The sequence below is a fragment of the Macaca thibetana genome, chromosome 15 (genome assembly GCF_024542745.1).
Source record: "Macaca thibetana thibetana isolate TM-01 chromosome 15, ASM2454274v1, whole genome shotgun sequence".
NCBI classification, from domain to species: Eukaryota; Metazoa; Chordata; class Mammalia; order Primates; family Cercopithecidae; genus Macaca; species Macaca thibetana.
The window spans coordinates 96,605,616-96,629,427 of record NC_065592.1 but is presented as its reverse complement, the minus strand read 5'-3'; the positions used below and the strand labels follow the sequence as shown (position 1 = coordinate 96,629,427).

At 42.3% G+C, this 23,812-nt stretch overlaps 1 protein-coding gene across 1 annotated transcript in view; it reads left to right on the top strand.

Annotated features, from left to right (window-relative positions):
• The first annotated feature begins 3,177 nt into the window (after window positions 1-3,177).
• Window positions 3,178-23,812, top strand: part of SLC28A3 (solute carrier family 28 member 3) — a 64,281-nt gene continuing 43,646 nt past the window's right edge. Inside the window, exon 1 of the mRNA XM_050761201.1 lies at window positions 3,178-3,377. Within this exon, the coding sequence (XP_050617158.1) occupies window positions 3,318-3,377 (60 nt within the window). The 5' untranslated portion in view covers window positions 3,178-3,317. The remainder of the gene's footprint in view (window positions 3,378-23,812) is intronic.

Below are 23,812 nucleotides of genomic sequence, written 5' to 3'. Positions count from 1 at the left end.
GGGCTCAAGCGATTCTCCTGCCTTGGCCTCCCAAAGTGCTGGGATTACAGGCATCAGCCAGGTAGTGGATATTTGTCTTTGAGCCGTGTGGTATTCGTCACATCTACTCAGTTCTGGCCTTATGGGATGATAGTAGCCTTAGACAATACATAAATCAATGGCCATGTTTCTGTTCTGACAAAACTTTATTTATAGACACTGAATTTGAATTTCATATAACTTTAATGTGTCATGAAACATTCTTCCTTTTAATTTTTTTCAACTCTTTAAAAATCTGAAACCCATTCTTAGCTCTTGGGCCATATGAAAACACCAGAAGGCTAGGTGTGACCCTCAAGCTGTGGTTGACTACAGTTATGAGGTAGAGTCCAGGATTTGAACCCAGACCACAGGTTCCTGCAAGCCTTTAATCATTATGTATACACTGTACAGTCTGTATCATGATAACAAGAAAAGAAAAATAACTGCCACAGTCTGAGCTGTGTGAGATATGCAAAATCGATCAGGCCCAGAGAGACTGGGCCTCAGTCACTGATAAAGAGAAAACAAAAATAACTCACACAGTCCCAGCTATGTGAGCAATGCAAAATCTATCAGGCCCAGAGAGACAGAAGGTTGGACTTTAGTCACCACCCAACTCTGTGCCAAGGGGCAATTTTTTTTTTTTTTTTTTTTTTTTTTGAGATGTCGTCTCGCTCTGTCACCCAGGCAGGAGTGCAGTGGCATGGTCTCGCCTCACCGCAACCTCTGCCTCCCGGGTTCAAGCATTTCTCCTGCTTCAGCCTCCCAAGTAGTTGGGACTACAGGCATGCGCCACCATGCCTGGCTAATTTTTGTAGTTTTTTAGTAGAGACGGGGTTTCACTATGTTGGCCAGGCTGGTCTCAAATTCCTGACCTCGTGATCCGCCCGCCTCTGCCTCCCAAAGTGCTGGGATTACGTGCATGAGCCACCGCGCCCGGCCAGGGGCAATTGTTTTAAAGGCATTTTGTTTCTGACTGGCTGCCTTTCTGTTCCTAGAATGTGTGATACAAATAACAATGTATAGCCAATCAATAACTTATGTTATTTTAATGTAAATAATTGGTAAACAACTCAGAAACTCCTTCTTTTCCTTTAAAATTCACTTGTGGCCAGGCACAGTGCCTGTAATCCCAGCACTTTTGGAAGCCAAGGCAGGTGGGAAGAGTGCTTGAGCCCAGGAGTTCAAGATAAGTCTGGGCAACATAGTGAGACCCCCATCTCCACCAAAAAACAAAAATTTAGCCATGGGTGGTGGCACATGTCTGTAGTCTCAGCTACTCGGGAGGCTGAGATAGGAGGATAGCTTCAGCCCAGGAGGTCAAGGCTGTAGTGAGCCATGATTATGCCATTGTACTCCAGCCTGGGCAACAGGACACACACACACACGCACACACACATGCACACACAAAAGAATCTACTTGTAACTGCTACTAAGTGTATATTCAGAGCAACTTGAATGTGTGCTCCCAAGTTGCAATCTCAAACTTAGCCCAAATAAACTCTATACTTACATTAAGTTTGTCTCAGGTTTCTCCTTTAGGTTAACAATAACAAAAGTAAATCATTCTCTTTATAGAAAACTCAACAGCATTTAAGGGAGAAACGAAACACCAACTTCCCATAAAATTAACAACCAAGAAATAACCACTCGTAATACTTGGTATTTTCTTACTTTTTCTTTTTCTTTTTTTTTTTCTTTTTTTTTGACAGGGTCTCACTCTGTCACCCAGATGGGAGTGCAGTGGTGTGTCTTCAGTTCACTGCAATCTGTGTCTCCCGGGTTCAAGCAATTCTCCTGCCTTAGCCTCCCGAGTAGCTTGGACTATAGGTGTGCGTTATCACTCCTGGCTAATTTTTGTATTTTTAGTAAAGATGGAGTTTCGCCATGTTGGCCAGGCTGGTCTCAAACTCCTGGCCTAAAGGGATCCACCCGCCTCGGGCTCCCAAAGTGCTGGGATTGATTACAGGCGTGAGCCACCACACCAGGCCCTTTCCATTCTTTTGTCCACAGTTTTGCAGTATTTTAAATTGTACTGGGAGGAAAATCCCTATTTTAAAAGAATTCTACAGCTAATATTTTCATAAAGCAAAGTGAATTGCTTTATGAAAACAAAGCACTTTTATTGACTTTTGGTAGGTGAATAGTTGGTCACCTTTCATTTACTTGTCACATATCTGCATTTCTGTAAGCTGGATTTTTGAAAGCAGCCCAGTCTGAAGCAGGGATGTAATAAAAGGTTTCAGAATGAACCAAACTTGAATTTGAATTCTCATTATCCCTTTATTAGCTAAATGACACTAAACAAATTGTTAACTTTTCTGTACTTCAGTATAGAATCTGGAGTTGTTCTGAAGAGCCAAGACCCTTACTTACCTACCTATCTGTCTATGTATCTATCTATCCATCCATCCCTGGTATACAGTAGGTCATCACCGAGGTCAGCATGACCTTATGTCCTGTGTTCGCCCACCCTCCACCCCACCACCACTCCTAGTCTTTAACACCACCCACAGGAAAACAGAGGATTTCACTAAAGACTATAGAGAACATGTCCTTTTCTGGCTGGGCACGGTGGCTCATGCCTATAATCCCAGCACTTTAGGCAGGTCAAGGCAGGTGGATCACTTGAGGTCAGGAGTTCGAGACCAGCCTGGCCAACATGGTGAAACCCTGTCTCTACTAAAAATACAAAAGTCAGCCAGGTGTGGTGGCATGCACCTGTAATCCCAGCTACTTGGGAGGCTGAGGCAGGAGAATTGCTTGAACCTGGGAGGCAGAGGTTGCAGTGAACCGAGATTGTGTCACTGCACTCCAGCCTGGGCAACAGATCAAGACTCCATTTAAAAAAAAAAAGAAGAAGAAGAAAAAAGAAACGAAGGAAGGAAGGAGGGAGGGAGGGAGAGAGGGAGGGAAGGAGGGAGGAAGAGCAAGGGCAGGTCAGGGAAGGGAAGGGAAGGGAAGGGCAAGGGTCCTTTTCTGTTTTGTGCACCACAAGAGTTTTCTCCCCAGGAGTGCAAATAGGATGCCAAAAATAGGGATAAAGGAAAAGAGTAATAAAGTGGGCGGGCCAGCACTAGATGCCTCCACCCCGCCAACCCGCCTGCCTCTCTGCCCCACCCCAACCAGGTGTCAGCCCTAGTCATTCAGGAGGTTATTGCAGAAGTTTCCAAACTGAAGCAAGCAATGCCAAAGTTCCTATAACAGCAGGTGGCTTTCTGACATCAGCAGAGACTGGTGCTTTTTCCCAGGTACAAAGGACCTCCAGACCAGAGCCAGCCAGCAGCAAAAACAGCATGGAGCTGAGGAGTACGGCAGCCCCCAGAGCTGAAGGCTACAGCAACACGGGTTTCCAGGTGAGCAGAGCTTTCCTCTTATGTTTAAGGCCAAGTCAGTGGAAATGCTGCCCTTTCCTTAGCACCTTGGCAAGTTTCTTACCTAAGCAGGGAGATTATCAGGACAATAAGATTTTTAACGGCACACTTTAAGCCCATTATTTTTTCTTCTTGGGCTCTTCTGGGTTGACAAACCTGAAAAGTCTCTTTCAATCGATGTGTTGTGATCCCTGTGGTCACTTAGAAAAAAGACAGCCTGGCCGGGCGCGGTGGCTCAAGCCTGTAATCCCAGCACTTTGGGAGGCCGAGGCGGGCGGATCACAAGGTCAGGAGATCGAGACCACAGTGAAACCCCGTCTCTACTAAAAAAAAAAATACAAAAAAAAAATTAGCCGGGCGCGGTGGCGGGCGCCTGTAGTCCTAGCTACTCAGGAAGCTGAGGCAGGAGAATGGCGTGAACCCAGGAGGCGGAGCTTGCAGTGAGCCGAGATCGCGCCACTGCACTCCAGCCTGGGCAACAGCGTGAGACTCCGTCTCAAAAAAAAAAAAAAAAAAAAAAAAAAAAAAAAAAAAAAAAAAAAAGAAAAAAGACAGCCTTCTTCTCCTGCCTTTTTTCCCTTCTGGCTCACAGGAAGGGTACATTATTTATCTTCGGGCACCTTCCCAAAGAACTAGTGAGAAGGGAAGAATGGGGGATTTAGATCCTGGCTGGGGTAGTGCTTCAGGGTTCCTTTTACTCAAGCCAAGTCCCGGAGCCCCTGTCAGATGGCCCAGGTACCTGCCCCAGAGCAGCTGGATTACGCAAATCAGTCTCACTTCATCAACCAAAACTCACTGAGTGATTAATGCTGCTCAGCCCAAGGCTAGGTGCCCGCAGAGACCCAGAAGGAGACCTGTCGGAAACACCTGGGATGGGGATTTCCAGGGCTGTTTTTAGGTGTGGTTCCTTTCCTGAGCTGACACTCAGCATGGGCACTCTGCAGAAGATGGGAAGCCTGCATGAGCAAGTGCGAACAATCCCTTGGGCTTTATGGTCTGCTAGATGGGCAAAAGGAAACTTTGAGGTGCTAACCAAGAAAGGAAAGAGGGAGGTAAAAGGACTCGGACAGGAGTCCGGACTCCAGCACCCACAAGTTCCTGTAACTTCCCAGAGCCCCAGTTTGATCCTCTGTCCCATGGTCACAGTGATGCTCATCTCCATGAGTAGGCATTGGGTTACCATTTACAGGTCACAAGTGTAGGAGAGGAAACAACTTCCTCTACCCTCTTAGGTTGCGTGCCTGAGGCCTGCGAATTAAACCGACATAAAACAGATTAGCAGGAGAAAAGGCACACAAATTTTATTCATATTTAAAATCTCACATGTGGCCGGCAACGGGGCCTCATGCCTGTAATCCTAGCACTTTGGGAGGCTGAGGCGGGCTGATCATTTGAGGTCAGGAATTTGAGATCAGCCTGGCCAACATGGTGAAACCCCATCCCTACTGAAAATACAAAAATTAGCCGGGTGTGGTGGCACACGCCTATAGTCCCAGCTACTCGGGAGGCTGAGGCAGGAGAATTGCTTGAACCTGGGAGGCAGAGGTTGCAGTGAGCCTAGATCGTGCCACTGCACTCCAGCCTGGGCAACAGAGGGAGGCTCAGTCTCAAAAAAATAAAATAAAATAAAATAATAAAATAAAATCTCACAGAAAAGAAGTGGAAAAACCTAATAGACTCAGGAGCTTATACACCATTATAACAAAGGGCAGCAAATAGTGAAATGACTGGACAAAGGAAAGGAGGGTTAGGCTTTTAGGGGCAATAAACTGGGGGTGTAGGGTTGAACTAATGGAAGATAAGGGTTATTTTATCGAGATTTGTTTGTGCAGATTCATCTCAGTGGCATCTCTGTCTCTGGCGATAAGGTTCGCTCTCTTCCTTGCGTGAGGGAGCCGGACACCTGTGCAAGGGAAATAGCAATAAATGTGCTGCTTTTAGGAAGATGGGGGATGGGGGAGGGCAGAGAGCTCTTTCTGTGTCTGCTTTCTTTTTCATAGCCTTCAGTTCAAAATATTCTTGTGCCAAAATAGGGGCATTTGGAGGGTGGCACATCCTGATCTCTTCTCTAAGGGCTAAGTGAGGGGGAAAAGCATAAAGCATGGGGCCCATTCTGATTGCAGAGAATGGAAGGGATGGAATGGGATAGAGTCAGAGGAAGTATGGCAGCAAGAAAAGATATCTGCAATAGAGAGGGTCCATGTCACAGCAACTGGCTGCTCCCAGGGAGGAAGGCAAACAACACTGGTGATCGCTCACTGTCTTCTAGCAAAACTGCTGTTTTGTGGGGGAAACATCCCCTTACACCTGCCCCAGTAAAAGGAAGGAAAAATGAAAGGAAGATTCCTCCTAGTCCTGTAAAATTTCCTGTCATCCTTACTCACTGGATTGATTTAAATTTGAATTTCTACATTTCAAAATCAACACAGTGAAGACAATTTGTCTTTCAAGAGAATCGGAGGCTTCATAACTCCTACCAAGTTAATAAGTATGAGTCTAGCCTTGTTTGACATTCAGCTCTCTGGCTACATTATCTTCTTGAAGGAAAATTAATTGATTGTAAAATATGTGCTACTTCACTCACATTATTAAATATGCATTCACATACCACCAGGGCTTCCAAAGAAGTTAGGATACTTACTTATTCAGCTTGTCCTAGTCTGTGAATTGTTCTAGAAATTCATTTTTCTTCTTCAGAGGTTAAGAGTGCCCTTGGTAGACCAAAGTTCTAATTTTACTGAGTAGAATTACCTTCATAGCTTGAAATGCTGATGTGGGTTCCCAAAAGGCCTGTGCCTGTCAGACTTGGTGCAGGTACAATGATTACATCTGTCTATGGATTACCGGGACAGGCTCTCATCTGGACTGTTTCTCAAAGAAGTGAGCACCAATTGCTGTTTTCATGGAGCCAGTACTCCGGGGGGAAGGGTTAAACAGGAGCACAAAGTCAGTGATACGGGTTATAGGAGAGAAATGATCTCACATCCAAGAAAGGATTTCACAGCTAGAGCACATTTCGTACATGAGAGAGGATTTTGTAACCAACAATAGAAAAGAATGTTTGGGGTTTTGTTTTGTTTTCAAATCTCATTTTATTGCACCTCCAAATGTTTTCTATGAATAAGTAACTTATTTCTCATATGGCTGAGGATGGAAATGACTTCATTCAACAGCAGTTGCAAATAAGACATTTGCTATTTATGAAAGAAATTCGGATTGGCATTTGAAGTATTGTGTGTATGTAGAATATCTAAGGATTTCTTATTTTATTTTAAAATATTTTTTAAACCTTAAAACAGTCAACAAACTGGCTCTTGATTTTGTGCAAGATGTTCCCATCAGTCCAGGAAAAATAACTGCCTGAAAGGACAAAATACATACACGTGTGTGCACACACCCACACATGCACACACACACATACACACACACACAGGCTAGCATCCCCAGGCCTCAAGGTTCTAAGCAGGGCATCTCAAACACAACAGAGTATCATACCAACGACTCCCACACCTAAAAACAGTGACTGGGTTATTTCTTCCAATGCTTGCTTTTCAACAAGAATTTTTGGAGGCATGTATTTATTCAGCAGAATCATCAACTGCCCCCTAGATATGGCCGCCTCTAAGAAGGGATACCAACTTAAGAAAGAATAATATGCTCTTCTTGCCCTCAAGGAGAAGGACAGGCAGAAATAAACATACAATTACAATATAATTGATGTTAAGGAAAATGGTGGAGGTTTGCACCAAGTGCATTGTATTCTTATATTTATTATTTTTTATATTTTGTTTTACCAGGGCTGGTCTCAAACCCTGGCCTCAAGCAATCCTCCTGCCTTGGACTTCCAAAGTGCTGGGATTAAAGTCATGAGCCACAACACCCAGCCAGCACCAAGTGCATTGTAAATAATATGTAGTTGGAGCTGAGTTAACTGAGGAGTCTGTGACAGCATCACCAAAGGAGGGAGGATTTGAGGATGATCAGGTCACAGTAGGAGTCAGGGTGGGCAGAGCACCGCAAGCAGAGAGAACTATCTGTACACAGATTCAGAGCCCTAAAGGAGAAGAGCACATGAGCCTGGGATGGAGGAAGGGAACACGGTATAGGGAAAGAGGGCAGGCTGGCATCAGGTCAAGTGGCCTCTGTGTGTGCTAAGGCATTTTAGAAGGAATCGCTCAGAATTTACACAGTCAAATTGTGACTTTTTTTGAGACAGGGTCTCACTCTGTCACCCATGCTGGAGTGCTGTGGTATGATCTCAGCTCACTGCAGCCTCGACCTCCCAGGCTAAAGCAATCCTCCCACCTCAGCCTCCCGAACAGCTAGGACTACAGACATGCACCACCACACTTGGCTAGCTTTTGTTTTGTTTTGTTTTGTGTTTTAGAGATGAAGTCTCACCCTGTTGCCCAAGCTGGAGTGCAGTGGCACGATCTTGGCTCACTGCAACCTCCACCTCCTGAGTTCAAGCAGTTCTACTGTCTCAGCCTCCTGAGTAGCTGAGACTACAGGCATGTGCCACCACACCTGGCTAATATTTTGTATTTTTAGTAGAAACAGGGTTTCACAATGTTGGTCAGGCTGGTCTCAAACTCCTGACCTCAAATGATCCACCCGCCTCAGCCTCCCAAAGTGCTGGAATTACAGGTGTGAGCCACGGTGCCTGATCTAATTTTTGTATTTTTTTGTAGAAATGAGGTTTCACCATGTTGCCCAGGCTGGTTTCAAACTCCTGAGCTCAAGCGATCTGCCTGCTTCAGGCTTCCAAAGTGCTGGGGATTATAGGTGTGAACCAACACGCCAGGCTGATTTTTTTTTTTTTTTTTTTTAATATTACTTTAGTGGTCACATTGAAAGTGCTTGCAAATGGAGAGAGATTTGTGTGTAGCTGGGACATCTGTTGGGAAGTTACTGTCATAATCCAAAACAAGGTTAAAGGCAGTGGATGCAGACACTGGGGTGGAGGTAGTAATACTGATGAGGTGGCCCCTCCACAATGAAATTCAGGAGTAAAGATGAGGCTGTAAATGCTGCTCTGGCTCTGAAGATTTCTGTTTTCTCCTCTGTAAAATAGCATAATAATGGTACCTATCTTGGGATTGTTGAAATAATTAAATAAGCTAATATTATGTATGTATGATGGACATTATATATATACACACACACACACATATGTATATACATACTTGTGAAAACAGTGCCTGGCACATAGTATGAACATAATAATAGTAGCTTTTGATGCTGAGTAGTTTAAGGATAGTGTGGAGTCAATGCTTCCAGCTTGGGATGTCAACTTGGAAGTGATTCCCCTTATTTATTTATTGCTATTGTTTTAAATAGAGACAGGCTTCACTCTGTCACCCACGCTGAAGTGCAGTGGCACAATTATAGTTTATTGCAGCCTCCAACTCCTGAGTTCAGGCGGTCCTTCGACCTCAGCCTCCTGAGTAGCTGGGGCTACAGGCACACGCCACCACAACTGGCTAAGTTTTTTTATTTTTTTATATTTGTAGAGACAGGGTTTGGCTATGTTGCCCAGGCTGACCTCAAGAGATCTTCCCACCTCTTCCTGGACTTCCCAAAGTGCTGGGATTACAGGTGTGAGCCACCTCGTCCAGCCTGCACAAGGCTTTATTTAGGTAGAAAATCTTGGAATAAAGTTAGAGCAAAAAGGAGAGTGAGTTCTCTTTGGGGCCTGTTGGTTGAAATTAAGTTGACTCCAAGCATCTTCATGAAGAAGGAGATGAAGTAGGAAGCTTGTGGCATACGTTCAACCTTCAACCGGAGCTCAGAAGAGGACACACATTTGGGAGCTGTTAGCATAGATATGAGCAATATGAGCATGGATAAGACCACTGTGAGGGAAGCCTGGGAAACAGCAGCGCTTATGGAGTGGGGAAGTTAGAGATGTCAGAGAATGAAGCAGGGAGCTGCAGGGAGAGAAAGAGCAGCAGAACCAGGAGAGGGGTGATCTGGAGAAGTCAAGGAAAAGTAGAACCACAAGTCAACAGAAAAGACCCCGACAGGACAGAGGAGTCTATAGAATGAGGTCATGGGTTCACTTGACTTGCCAGCTACGAGGTTACTGGTGACGCTAGAGTTGGGGAAGGAGGAGAAGTTTGTGTTGTGAGTGAGAGTTAGGCTAGGAAAAATGGGAGCAGAGTGAACGCTCTTCTGGTGCAGTGGTGGTGCTAGGGAGGGGCGGGGAAGGGGAGTACCTAGGGCAGGGCAGGCGAAGGCAGTTACGGGGAGGTGTTTTTATGTAAAAAGAAAAAAAAATTCACTGTGAAATACAACATACAGAAAAACAAATATACAACTTGTAAGGCGAACTGTCACTCAGGTCAAGAAACAGGATATTGCCATCCCTCAGGGTCCAGCCCTACACATTTCATCACTGCTGCCTCCCTTCCCTGGGGTAAACCCAACCGGGGGTGACCACTGACCCAAATGTGGGGCAATTACTTCCTTGCTTTTCTTTACACCTTAACTTCTAATTATGAATCCCCAAGCAGTACTTTTGCCTGGTTTTGAACTTTATATAATAGAAACACACAAAATGTATTCTTTGCTCATATTGAAACTTTTTTTTTTTGTTTTTTTTTTTTGGAGACGGAGTCTCACTCTGTTGCCCAGGCTGGAGTGGCGCAATCTTGTCTCACTGCAACCTCTGCCTCCCCAGTTCAAGCAATTCTCCTGCCTCAGCCTCCTGAGTAGCTGGGAATACAGGCATGAGCCACCAGGCTCTGCTTGTAGTTTTAGTAGAGACGGGGCTTCACCCTGCTGGCCAGGATGGTCTCAAACTCCTGACCTCACATGATCCACCCACCTTGGCCCCCAAAGTGTTGGGATTACAGGCGTGAGCCACCATGCCTGGCCATCAGCAATCTGAGATTCACATGGTGTTGCGTGTAACTGCAGCTCATCCCATTTCATTAATGCATAGGATTCTGTCATGTAAATATTCCACAACTGATACATTTTGCTGCTAGTGGACATTTGTGTTATTAAGTTTGGGGATTTTGGAGCTTCTACAAACATTGCAGCTAGGGACACTGTTATCCATGCCAGGGGGAGTATCTGTAACAAATTTACTCTGGGGTTGTACTTAGGAGCAGAATCGCTAGGCCACTGGAATAAACATATGCTTTCAACTTTACTGATAGTGTCAAATTGGTTTCCTAAGTGATTTTACCAATTTACATGTCCATCAGCAGAGTGAGTATTCCCATTTCTCATCATTATTCAGCTGGCCTTTTAATGTCAACCATTCCGGTGGGTGTGTAGCAGTATGTCATTGAGTTTAGTTAAAATTTTCCTTTTATTGGTTGTTAGATGCCAACTTTTTAAATACCTGCTCAACTTTCTTGCCCTTCTCTACTGGATTTTTTTTCCATTTTTATTTGAAAGAGTTCCTTAGATATTCTGGTTACAAGCCTATGAAAGGAAATTAAATTTTGGGACGCCAAACTCATTTAACCAAAGGGAAAAGTCAAGCTGGGAACTGGGTCACACAAACCTGTTTCCCCCTTTTGGTTCCGAAATAAGATGGCTACAAGATGAAAAGCTACACACTTCCCCATGTTTTGCCCACAAGGAAATTCCTGGTGAGTTGTTAAAACTTCACCATGGCAATGTAAATTGATAACTTATCTTTACAGGTGCAGTCACCCCAGATACAAATGCATATCTGATTGCTCCCCTACCCCATTTCGTCTGTATTATTTACATAAAATGCAGATGCTCCACATTTTTCCTTTGCCCTCTTTGTTTACGTGAAAACTGTGTGCTTCTCAATATCCCTCCCTTTCTCCTTTAAATTTGGAGCCCTCAAAATCATCTTTGGAGAAAGGCATAGACCTGTCTCCCAGGCAGTTCCTTAACTTTGGCAAATAAATCTGCTAAAATGATTGAGACTTGTCTTGTCATTTTCCTCAATTGACAAGCCCTTTGTCAGTTATGATTTGTAAATATCTTCTACCACTGTGAAGCCATCTTTTACTCTAATGAAATATTTTGAGGAACAAAAGTTAATTATATTGGTCCCATTTAGGAAACATTAGGACAAAAGTTAATTATATATGGTCCCGTTTAGGAAACATTGCTTCTCTTTCCTGCATCTTGTCTAAAATCTCTTTTCCAACCTGCAAAATCATGAAGTCTTTTTTCGAACAAGTGTAACTCTTTATTACGATGAAATTGCTTTTATTAAAGAAATAGATAAAAATGGTTAAGTACAATTAAATGGCTCCAAAAGTCTTACAATGAAAACAACAGTCCTGCCAGTTGTTCTTTCCAGAGGCAAGCACTTTTCATTCTCTTAGTTTTTCCTTCTGGTAGTTACCTTCATGGGTTTTTCCAAATTATTATTTTTTAGTTTTTCAAGTGAACGCATATATTAATACATGACATTTTTAAAAGCCTATTCAGTTTATAATGCATCCTAACAGTCCCCTGCGCCATCCCTCCTAATCCTCCAGAGCAATGACTTTTAACTCTTTTAGCAATGTCTTCTATTTTTTTCCTCACATAACTACTTAGTCATTTCTTGATTGTTTTATACATTATATAGTGACTTCTTGATATGACAGATGAGGATTTATCTCTTACACCATCAGTGTCTTCACTTTTCCTCCCATATTGTCCCAAAGTAGTTACCAGATTTAGGGGCTAAGCAGTCACCACATCATTATGACAATGTATATATTGCTAATTGTTGAGAAAAACAGCGTATTATGCTCTAAAATCCTGAAGATATTTTCTAAAAGCTTACTCTTTCATTCACATTAAGGATCTCTATTCCCCTTGAAATTGAGTTTAAGGTATAGTGTAAGGTAGGAGTCAAGTTTGCTTTCCACATGAACATCCACTTATTTTGGCATTATTGTTATTATTATTATTATTATTTATTTATTTATTTATTTATTTGAGACGGGGTCTCGCTCTGTCACCCAGGCTGGAGTGCGGTGGCGCGATCTCGGCTCACTGCAAGCTCCGCCTCCCGGGATCACGCCATTCTCCTGCGTCAGCCTCCCGAGTAGCTGGTACTATAGGCGCCCGCCACCAAGTCCGGCTAATTTTTTTTTTTTTTTTTTTTTTTTTTAGTAGAGACGCGGTTTCACCGTGTTAGTCAGGATGGTCTCGATCTCCTGACCTGACCTCGTGATCCACCCGCCTCGGCCTCCCAAAGTGCTGGGATTACAGGGGTAAACCACCGCGCCCAGACGGCATTACTATTTTTTTTATTTACTTTTAACACCACTCAGTGATCAACATTGCTTTAAAAAAAATGTATTTTCCCCATTCCACAAATATTTTGCCACGTGTCCATATTTGGGAGAGGCTTTTTGGAACAGGGCAACTGAAAGATGTTTCCAAACTCAGAGGAGATGGGGAGGAATCCAAAGAGATGGAAGTTAACAGCAAGAGAGGTCAAATACAGTTGAGAATTTCTAAGAGGAAAATGCAGGAATTTGTTTTAACACATTTATTAAAGGGCATCTCTTGGAATCCCAACTCAAGTTTCCTCCTCCCTGTGAAATAAGCAACCAGCCTTGCCACAGGTGCTCTCACAGGCACAGAGCCCAGGATTGCTCTGAAGTCAGTTGGGTGGAACCCACTTACCAAAGTCCTGAAAGTCCTGGGAGAGGACTAGGCTGGGGAAATGGGCCTCACTCTGCACGAACACACAGGAAAGGCTGAGTTACTCCATGAGGAAGCCAGTCAAGCAGGTTTGGAGAGTTTGTTAAATGGAGGTCATAGTTTGGAGATCATGTAAGTGCAAGTCCCATTAGGGATCCAAACCTGCTGGAGTATGGGCGGAGACTTCTTGTCAAGCAGGTACTTTGAATACAAACGTTCTGAGGTGGGAAGTAACTATGTTATGTAGGGAGGAAGAATATTGTTTCTCCTTAACCCACTAGCCTGGGAGGTCAACATGAATCACATTGAGTACTTTTTCACATTGCTCAAGAGGTGCTTGGCTGGAGCTTCCTAGATTCAATTAAAACACACACACACACACACACACAAACACATGACAATAATTTGCTTTGGGGAAGGAGGTTAAAAAAAAAAAAAAAGCATATTCTCTACTCTTTCTTCAAATTTGCATGATCACACCTCGACTTACTTTTAGGGGAAAACAGTGTAGGGGATTATAAACCAAATCACTTCCATGGCATCTCAGAGAGAGGGTATAACGATTTATTTTTTCCTCATTCAAACATTCCTGAAGAGGTTCCCCTTAAAACTGAGGAGCCACTTACTCATCAGTGGTTGAGGCATTGGAAAGAAAACAGGAAATAATAAATAATGTAAAGATACATTTTTGCTGAGGGCTTAAGCAGAACTATCTAATATACAGCACAAGCCAGATAAGCAATTTAAAACTTTTCTGCAAGCCCATTAAAAATCCAAAATAAAGTAGATATAACTCTTCACTATATTTTAACTACATTTTATGGAACCTCATATATTGAAATTAATGAAATAATTTAAATTTGTTTCATACCAAGTCTATGAACATCCAGTGTATATTTTAAACATACAGTACATGTCAACTCTAATGCTACATTTGTATCAGAAATACTTCATCTGTTTTTAGATTTCATAAAATGTATAGTTGTAAAAAGTAGATTCATAAACAAGTTGTTCCAAACATGCTTAAGTGTTTTTCAATACATGGATCTAATGTTCAGTTTTAAATTTAAATTTAAATTGGTTAAAATTAAATTCAGGTCCTTAGTCATATTAGTCCCATTTCAAGTACTCAGTAACTACTTATCGCTGGTGATTATTCTATTGGATCACTCACGTAAGCTGTATGTTTTTGGTTTTGGAGTTCATACACACACACAAATCTGGTTATCCTTCCTCTTTAAGGACCTGACCACCAGATTTATGCCAAAAAATTAAAGCAACAACTTGACATTTATTTCTGTAATATCAGTAGTAACATCTCCTCTTGCATTCATGATTTTAGTTATTTGTCTTCTCTCTCTCTTTTTTTTTTCTTGGTTTCTTTTTTCCTGGATGTTTCCTCATTGGGAAGTTTATGGTTAGTAATTCAATCTCTTCACTTGTTATTAGTTTTTTAAGCTTTCTTTTTCCCCCTTTTTAAGTAAGTTAAGAACCAACTTTTGGTTTCATTGATTCTCTCTTTTGTTTTTCTAGTCTTTATTTCATTTGTCTCCACTATAATCTTCATTATTTCTTTCCTTCTGCTAACTTTGGGTTTCGTTTGTTCTTTTTCTAGTTTGTTACAGTAACAGATTGGGTTATTGATTTGAGATCTTACTTCTTGATAACATAAACAATTACAATTATAAAATTCCCTGTAGGCACTGCTTTAGCCATATTTATAAATTTTGGTATATTTTCATTTTTGTTATTTATTTATTTGTGATGAGGATCACGCTATGTTGCTTAGGCTGGCCTCAAACTCCTGGGTGCAAGCAATTCACCCACCCCACCCTTCCAAGTAGCTGGCACTACAGGCATGCATCACTGTGCTCAGCTTTATTTTTCTTTCTTCTTCTATTTTTCATGAGACAGAGTCTCACCCTGAGCTTTATTTGTATTAATTTTTTTTTATAAGACAGACTCTCACTCTGTCACCCAGGCTGCATTTTAACTCTTATCAAACTATTTTCTAACTTCCCTTATGATTTCTTCTTTAATCCATTGGTTATTTAGGAGTGTGCTTAATTTCCACATAATTTCTAAGTTTCCCCCAAATTATGGTTGGGGAAGATACATTATCTTTCAATATTTTTAAATTTATTAAGATTTGTTTGGGCCTAATATGTGATCTAGCCTGGAGAATGTTCTATGTGCCCTTGAGAAGAATGTGTATTCTACTTCTGTTGGTGGAGTGTTCTGTATATGTCTATAAGGTCTAGTTGGTTTATATACCACTGTTCAATTCTTCTGTTTTCTTACTGACCATCTCTCTAGTTCTATTCATTACTGAAGATGGGGTAATGAAATAGCCAGCTATTGATTAACTGTCTACTTCTCCCATGAATTCTGTCAGTTTTTGCTTCATGTGTTTTAGAGCTCTTTTATTATGTACATATATGTTAAAATAGCTCTTTGATAAATTGACCCTTTTGCCATTTTAAAATGTCTTTTGTCTCTAATAACAATTGTTGTCTTAAAACCTATTTCAGCTGATATTATTGCCACTCAAGCTCTCTTTGGGTACTATTCGCATGCTGTATCTTCCCCATCCTTTTCTTTCAACTTATTTAGGTCTTTGAATGCAAAGTATGTCTCCTTTAGACAGCATATATTTGGATCATGGGGTTTTGTTTTATTTTGGTTTGTTTGTTTGTTTGTTGGACTTTCGTTCTGTCAGCCAGGCTGGAGTGCAGTAGGGCAGTCGTGCGTGGCTCACTGAACCCTCAACCTCTGGAGCTCAAGCAATCCTCTCACCTCAGCCTCCTGATTAGCTGGGACTACAGGCACATGTCACCGTGCCTGGCTAATTTTTGTTTTTTTGTTTTTTGTTTTTCATTTTTAGACAGAGTCTCGCTCTGTCACCCAGGCTAAAGTGCAGTAGCATGATCTTGATTCACTGCAACCTCCACCTCCCAGGTTTAAACAATTCTCCTGTTTCAACCTCCCGAGAAGCTGGGATTACAGGTGCCTGCCACCACACCCGCCTAATTTTTGTATTTTTTGTAAAGATGGAGTTTCACCATATTGGTCAGGCTGGTCTCAAACTCCTGACCGCAGGTGATTCACCTGCCTCAGCCTCCCAAAGTGCTGGGATTACAGGCATGAGCCACCGCACCCAGCCAAGACACAGAGGATTTTCTAAGGAACTTCAAAATAGATCAGATAATGGCAGTTATCTGAGAGTTGGACTTTGGGTAACTCCAATCTCGTTTTACCCCCTTCAAAATGGCTATACTGCTAGTTTTCATGATTTCAGGGTTGTTGAGGCTATCATGAGTCTGTGGAGAGGGAAACAGAACTAGGATAATTTAAGACACCACAAAGCACGATGTTCTGAGATTCTGAGTCATTTTATTTGAAAAGCATTCTCTGGAGTGCTGCAAGTCTTTTTTTTTTTTTTTTTTTTTTTTTTCAGAGTTCTGAAAAAGTAATTTTGACAGTTTTGTCAGTGTGGTGAATGGTACCAGCCACATTTCTAGACTAGAATGCATTGGATAATCAGTCAGGAGTAGAACAAGGACTGAGGTTTTCAAGATTACAGCCATCTCTACTGCCTTTTACCAAAACTGGGGAAAAACTTGAGGCACCTAATGGTCACAGAAAAAGGAAAGGAGAAAGAGATTGGACTGTATTATTTCTACCATAAGTGTCCCAAGAGAGATGCCCTCCTAATTTTATTTTATCTTATTTTATTTTTGCCCTCTTGATTTTAAGAGAGTTCTTTTGAGGTGATATGTTTTTAGGGGGTTTTTGTTTTTGTTTTTTGAGACAGAGTCTTGCTCTGTCACCCAGGCTGGAGTGCAGTGGCGCGATCTATCTCGGCTCACTGCAGCCTCCACCTCCTGGGTTCAAGTGATTCTCCTGCCTCAGCCTCCTGAGTAGCTGGGATTACAGGCATGCACCACCATGCCCGGCTAAAATTTTTGGTATTTTTAGTAGAGATGGGGTTTCACCATGTTGGCCAGGCTGGTCTCAAACTCCTGACCTCAAGTGATCTGCCCACACTGGCCTCCCAAAGGGCTGGGATTACCGGTGTGAGCCACCACACCCAGCCTGAGGTGTTATGTTTTGATTGACTAGAGAGTAAGACTTGTTTTTTGTTTTGTTTGGTTTTTTTTAATCCATCTGTAGGCCTAGACAGATTGCCACAAGTATGTCATGTCAGGAATGATTGGAAAATCCCTGATTCAGCCATGAAGACACAGGCTTTAATTGGCTCACAAGACAATGTGTCCTGCAAGCATATCCCCAACCTTCAGAGAGTAGGCTGCAGGGAGGTTTCAGAAAAATGCTCTTGCTTCAGTTAGGATAGAACTAAGACTAGTTCCCAAGCTCTGGGTTTTGTTTTTGTATTTTTCTTTTGATAACCTTGGTACCAATAGTCTCCAGTTTTACTTTTTATTACTGATGATAAAACCTCCACTCTAGTTAATTACTTTAAAACGATGGTGGTGATCCCTGCCGAACCATCTCATTCAGACACTGTTGATGTTGAATGGAGAAGCTGGGCCAGGATACTTCCTGAGCTCTTATTTGTCAAATTAGGAAAAAAAAAGTTCAAAGGTGAGGGTATCTGGAATTTTACATAGAATAGAAATGATTAAGCATGAACTCCAAATCTGTATTATTCCACAGAAGTTTGGAACTTGATTGCAGATATAGGCAGACAAAAGCACAACACAATTTCCACTTAAAGCCACGATTCTGGATCTTTGAATAGCTGCTACTTCTACCCCACACAAGGACTAGGTATTTAACTGCGCCCAGCCGGATATAGCGATTTCTTAGCAAAATGCTGAGTCACCTGCCTAAGGAGTCACCGGTCAGTTTTCAGTAATGAAGGGGATGATTACCAGGAATAGGTGAGTCAGGAAGCCAGGAAATGCACCTGAAGACTTCTCAATCTTCCTTCTAATATCCTGCTTCAAAACTTTGTTTTTGTTTACATTTTCTCTGAAAGCCAAAACTCTTTGACATAAATTACGGCAATTATTGATTCAACAAAAAATTTACTGAGCTCTGACCTTGTGCCAGGCATTACGCTAGGAGCTGGAAACAGAAAGCTAGTTTGGTTAAAATTAATTAAACAATGGCAAACCAGCACAGCACAGTCTGTGAAAAGTCCCATTCATGGCAAAAGGTGACCTCACCTACTTTGACGGTCAGGGAGTCACTCCATTTTCCAAATATTCCAAATGAACATTTATTTTGTACGCTTTTATTATTTCATTCATTCATTCAACAAAGTATATTGAGCAACTGCTCTGTGCTAGATGGAAGGAAAATACTAGGTGGGGCACAAAAGATATAATTCCCCAAGCTACCATGTCAAACACTATTTTTTTTTCATGTTACATTATGTGGAGAAATCAAGGCCCAGAATGGGAAAGTAGGATTCCAAGTTAGGACTCCATTTAAAATAAAATAAAATAAAAGGTAGGAGAGGCATGAGCTGGGAGATAGAAAGAGTAGTAAAGAAAGGCAAAAAGGAATAGACACCAGTTCTCCTGATTTACCTCAGGGATCCTCATTGATTGCAAAATCTTGGTCCCTCAAATCCAAAACCAATGATAAGCTTAAAACTAAATTTGTAAATTATGTGGACTCAGGAACATTCCAGAATAAACTAGCCAGCAACCTCACAAGGGGTTGTAAGTAAAGTGATGGTAAACATTCCTCCATAAAACATGGCCCTAAAGCAAGCCATTAATGTGAGGCAAGGTTGCTTTACACCATGGGAGAGGTCAGCTATAGTCCAAAAGGGGCCAAGACAGGCAAATCTGCTTATTTAATGATCCAGTTGCCTTACTCTCCTGACCTGCTCAACTCTGACAGAATACCAAAGGTTCTGAACAGCACAACCTATGAAGCTGCACAGTCACTGAGTGATGGGTCCTAGTAGTCACTAGTGATGGGTCCTGTCAGTATCCCTGCCTTTCAATCGCATCACTTTACAGTTTCACTAGCTTTTAAGACTGCTGTTTGTTTGTTTGTTTGTTTGTTTGAAGACAGGGTCTCACTGTGTCACCTAGGCTGGAGGTGGAGTGCAGTGGTGTGATCTCAGCTCACTGCAACCTCCGCCTCTGGAGCTCAAGCAATCCTCCCACCTCAGCCTCCTGAGTAGCTGGGACTACAGGTGCATGCCACCATGTCTGGCTAATTTTTGTATTTTTAGTAGACACAGGGTCTCACCGCGTTACCCAGGCTGGTCTTGAACTCCTAAGCGCAAGCAATCCACCCACCTTGGCCTCCCAAAATGCTGGGATTACAGGTATGAGTCACCGCACCCAGCAAAAAGCTTTTTTATTTTTCTAATTTAATGTACTGAACCTGATTTTCACATCTACCAGACTCCATTAGTTGAGAAACATCTGCAAGAAGGAAGTTGGTTAGAGAGTACTGGCCTGATTTGTGCAGCCAGGGAGGTTTGAAAGAAAAATTGCTTAATCAAGGATCTGACCCATACAGATAAAACAAGTGGCGAGCACAGGTCTATTTACATGATGTGCTGGCTCCAGCAAGGAGGGGATAGAGAGACAAAGGTTCTCACAGTGACATGTTTAGGAGCCAGCAAATGTTAGGCTTCCTGTTGGCCCATATCATCACTTCCTTGTTCCCCTGCAAAGCATGAGGTCCTTTAGGTCAAAGAAGAGGAAGAAAGAAGTAAGGGAGGAAGGATTGAGAAAGCACAGGAGTGGGTAGGAGAGGTAGCTTGTAATGCTTCTAGTACTGACTGTACTCTACATGGTCTAGACCTTGGCGAGAGATCAATAGCCTGTCATTAAGGAGGACATGGGAGAGGGAGGAAAGTGATGAGCTTCTAAAAAAAGCCAGATTTAGAGGGGCGGGGGATGTCAGTGGGGAAGGTCAAGGGAGGGTGATAGATGAGGGATGTTAAAAATCAAGCACTGGGGCTGGGCACAGTGGCTCACAACTGTAATCCCAGCACTTTGGGAGGCCGAAGCGGGGGGATCACAAGGAGTTTGAGACAAGCCTGGCCAACATGATGAAACCCCATCGCTACTAAAAATACAAAAATTAGCTGGACACAGTGGCACATGCCTGTAGTCCCAGCTACTAGGGAGGCTGAGGCAGGAGAATTGCTTGAACCCAGGAGTTGGAGGTTGTGGTAAGCTGAGATCAGGCCACTGCACTCAAAAAAAAAAAAAAAAAAAAAAAAAAAAAAATTCATGTACTGAATCATAAAAATGACAAAACATAGGTTCTTCAGGTGAAGAGGCTTCAGTCAGTCTGCCTGGATTTTCCAGGCCCACCATTTAGGCAACTCATCTATTTCTCTATACCTGTTTGCTCATCTAAAAATAGGTATACTAATACTCCACATCATATAATTGCTGGGAAATTAAGGTAATATACTGGTGCCTAGCAAATGTTCAAATATCAGCTATTAATCAACCATTTAGTTGCGGATGCTGGTACAGGCCAAACCATATCTTGAAACCTAGATGTAAAATCTGCCTTTTCCTATAGCAAATACTGCAATTCATTTATGTGAGGCCTGTGGAAGTTGCCAACATGCCGCTCTGAGTTGTCATCATGTCAGTAAAATAAAAAATAAATAAATAAATAAATTCAAAAACAAAAACAAACAAAAAAACCCTCAAATTCCTTAGGTCCCTGCCAGCCCAGGAGAGCTTGGCTCTCCTTGTCGTGTCTCATCAAAGGACTTTCTAAAGTTATTTTTCTAGCATCTTGAGTCATTCTGATCTGTTTCCTATTTAGTCAAATGCATTTCTTAAATGTTTTATATACTGTGAATTCATTCGGTTTTTTTTTTCCTTTTTTTTTTTTTTTTTTCTTGAGACAGAGTCTTGCTCTGTTGCCCAGGCTGGAGTGCAGTGGACAATCTTGGCTCACTGCAATGTCCCCCTCCTGGGCTCAAGCAATTCTCATGTCTCCCAAGTAGCTGGGATTACAAGCGTGCACCACCACACTGGGCTAATTTTTGTATTTTTAATAAAAACAGGGTTTCTCCATGGTGGCCAGGCTGGTCTGGAACTCCTGACCTCAAATGATCCTCCCACCTCAGCCTCCCAAATTGCTGGGATTACAGACATCAATCAGCCACTGCGCTGGGCCTCATTCTCTGTGTTTCTGATTTGAGTAATTTACATTTATTTACTTAGCACTCTTTGGAAAGAAGAGCTTAATGGTCAAGGTGATTTTAGAAATCACCAAAAAGTAACTTTTTTCCAAATGTAGACTTGAGTTCGATTTCATTGAACATGAAGGAAGATCCCAAGTTGTGATACGTGCTGCATAAACCAATGATAGCAGAAGCAAAACATGTCTTTGAATTAGCTTAGGGACTATTCAAGATATTCCAAGATGATGGTATCATTAATGAAGTCCGATGTCTCTTGACACTACCTTTATCTCTCCCTCTCTTTTTCTTCTTATTCTGTCTTATTCTAACAATAGAATTTAATAAAGAGCTGAAGCCATATTTCCTGCTCTTGAATTTAGAAGTCAATCATTTCATGACCACTCTAACCAAATTGCTTCACAGACAGGTGTTGTTATCCTCTTCGTATCTTTTTCTGTGCTGTAAATAATATGTAGTATATAATTTTTCTTTTTGTTGTTGTCATTGCTGTTGTTCAGACAGAGTCTCGCACTGTCTCCTAGGCTGGGGTGCAGTGGCGCAATCTCAACTCACTGCAACTTCCACCTCTTGGGTTCAAGCGATTCTCCTGCCTCAGCCTCCTGAGTAGCTGTGATTACAGGCCCTCGCCACCACACCCGGTTAATTTTTGTGTTTTTAGTAGAAATGGGGTTTCACCATGTTTGCCAGGCTGGTCTCGAACTCCTGAACTCGTGACTCGGCCTCCCAAAGTGCTGGGATTATAGGCGTGAGCCACCACGCCCAGAAGTATATAATGTTTCTTAATCTCACAAATTTTGAGGATCAGGAACCCTAAAGGAAAAAGACTTCCCACTGTTGGTCTAGTGTGCCCCTGGTGAAAGCATTTTTATAAACAAAAAACAATCTATAATCACCTTGCAGTCTGAATGTTGATCCCTTCAGACAGACTAGGAGTTTGCCTATTAAAAAAAAATCAAAGAAGCAAATGAGAGTAAGACCAATCTTGGTTTCAACTGATAGATTCAACGAGATTATATCCTTGTTCATCTTCTTTCTCATCTACTGGAAGGTGTTGTGCTGGTGAGAAGATTTCCAGTTCACCGTGACTTAACAGGTCACATCTTTAGAACTTCAAACACAGTGGACTTTGTTCCAATTAATTCCTAGAAGTAGCATCTTCAACTTTTTAGTAGTCTTTTATCACAACTATAATTAAGTAATCAATTGTGTAACTCATGGTTGAAAGCTTTTCTTTCTTTCTTCCTTTCTTTCTTTTTTTTTTTCTTTTGAGGTGGAGTCTTGCTCTTGTCGCCCAGGCTGAAGTGCAGTGGCATGATATCAGCTCACTGCAACCTCTGCCTCCTGGGTTCAAGCGATTCTCCTTCCTCAGCCTCCCTAGTCGCTGGGATTACAGGCGTGAGCCAGCACGCCTGGCTAATTTTTGTATTTCGAGTAAAGACGGGGTTTCGCCATGTTGGCCAGGCTGGTCTCAAACTCCTGACCTCAAGTGTTCCACCCTCCTTGGCCTCCTAAAGTGCTAGGATTACAGGTGTGAGCCACCACGCCCAGCCGACAGCTTTTCTTCGAAACTCCCTGAGAATAGGGACCAGTATGCAATCCCCCACACCCAAAGCAGTGTCTGTCCCATAGTAAGTGCACAATAAATATTTGTCGGACAGAGCCCCAGGGAAGCACATGTAACATTCAGAGTTAAGTATAAAAGGCTGATACAGCACAGGAAAGGGAGGAGGAACAGTTTAAGTGGAAGGAGAAAACTAGTAAAGTGTGATATCATGAAAGTCAGGGACAGATCATTTTAAAGAGGAAGTTATCTATGGTGCATGATGAAAACTGAATTTAGGGATGTGGAAATCATTGTCTTTGGCAAGGGCGATTTCCATGGAGTAGTAAATGTGCAGGCCAGACCAGGCATGGTGGCTCATGCCTATAATCCCAGCACTTTGGGAGGCCAAGGCAGGTGGATTATTTGAGGCCAGGGGTTCGAGACCAGCCTGACCAACATGGCAGAATCCTGTATCTACTAAAAATAAAAAATTAAAAATGAGCAGGGTGTGGTGGCGTGTGCCTGTAGTCCCAGCTACTCAGGAGACTGAGGCATGAGAATCGCTTGACCCGGGAGGTTGAGGTTGCAGTGAGCCAAGATCATGCCACTGCACTCCAGCCTGGGCAACAGAGCAAGACTGTCTCAAAAAAGTGCAAGCCAGGCTGGAATGAGTTCAAGAGTAAACATAAGTAAAAAGTACAGCTAGAAGATGGAGAAAGGATACTTATCTATGAATTATTGGCTGCAGGGTAATAAAAAAACTAATAAAGGTACAAATATTAGCGTTCAAGGGGGTCAGGGATTAAGTCATATCATGCATGGGAAGCACAGCACCGTGGCTGGCAGAGTCGTGAGTGAAGGCGTGGTCACATTGCTCTCAGGACCAGCTTCTCCACGGGTGACTTTAGACTTCTCTGGTCTCCCTGCCAAATGCATAGGAAGTTCTTATGGCAGTGTCTCTGCTCAAACAAATCAGCCTAAGTCAGTAAGGAACAGTAACGGGAAACTAGAGCCAGTTTGAAATAGTCACACATTAACAAACAAACAATCAACACAAATATC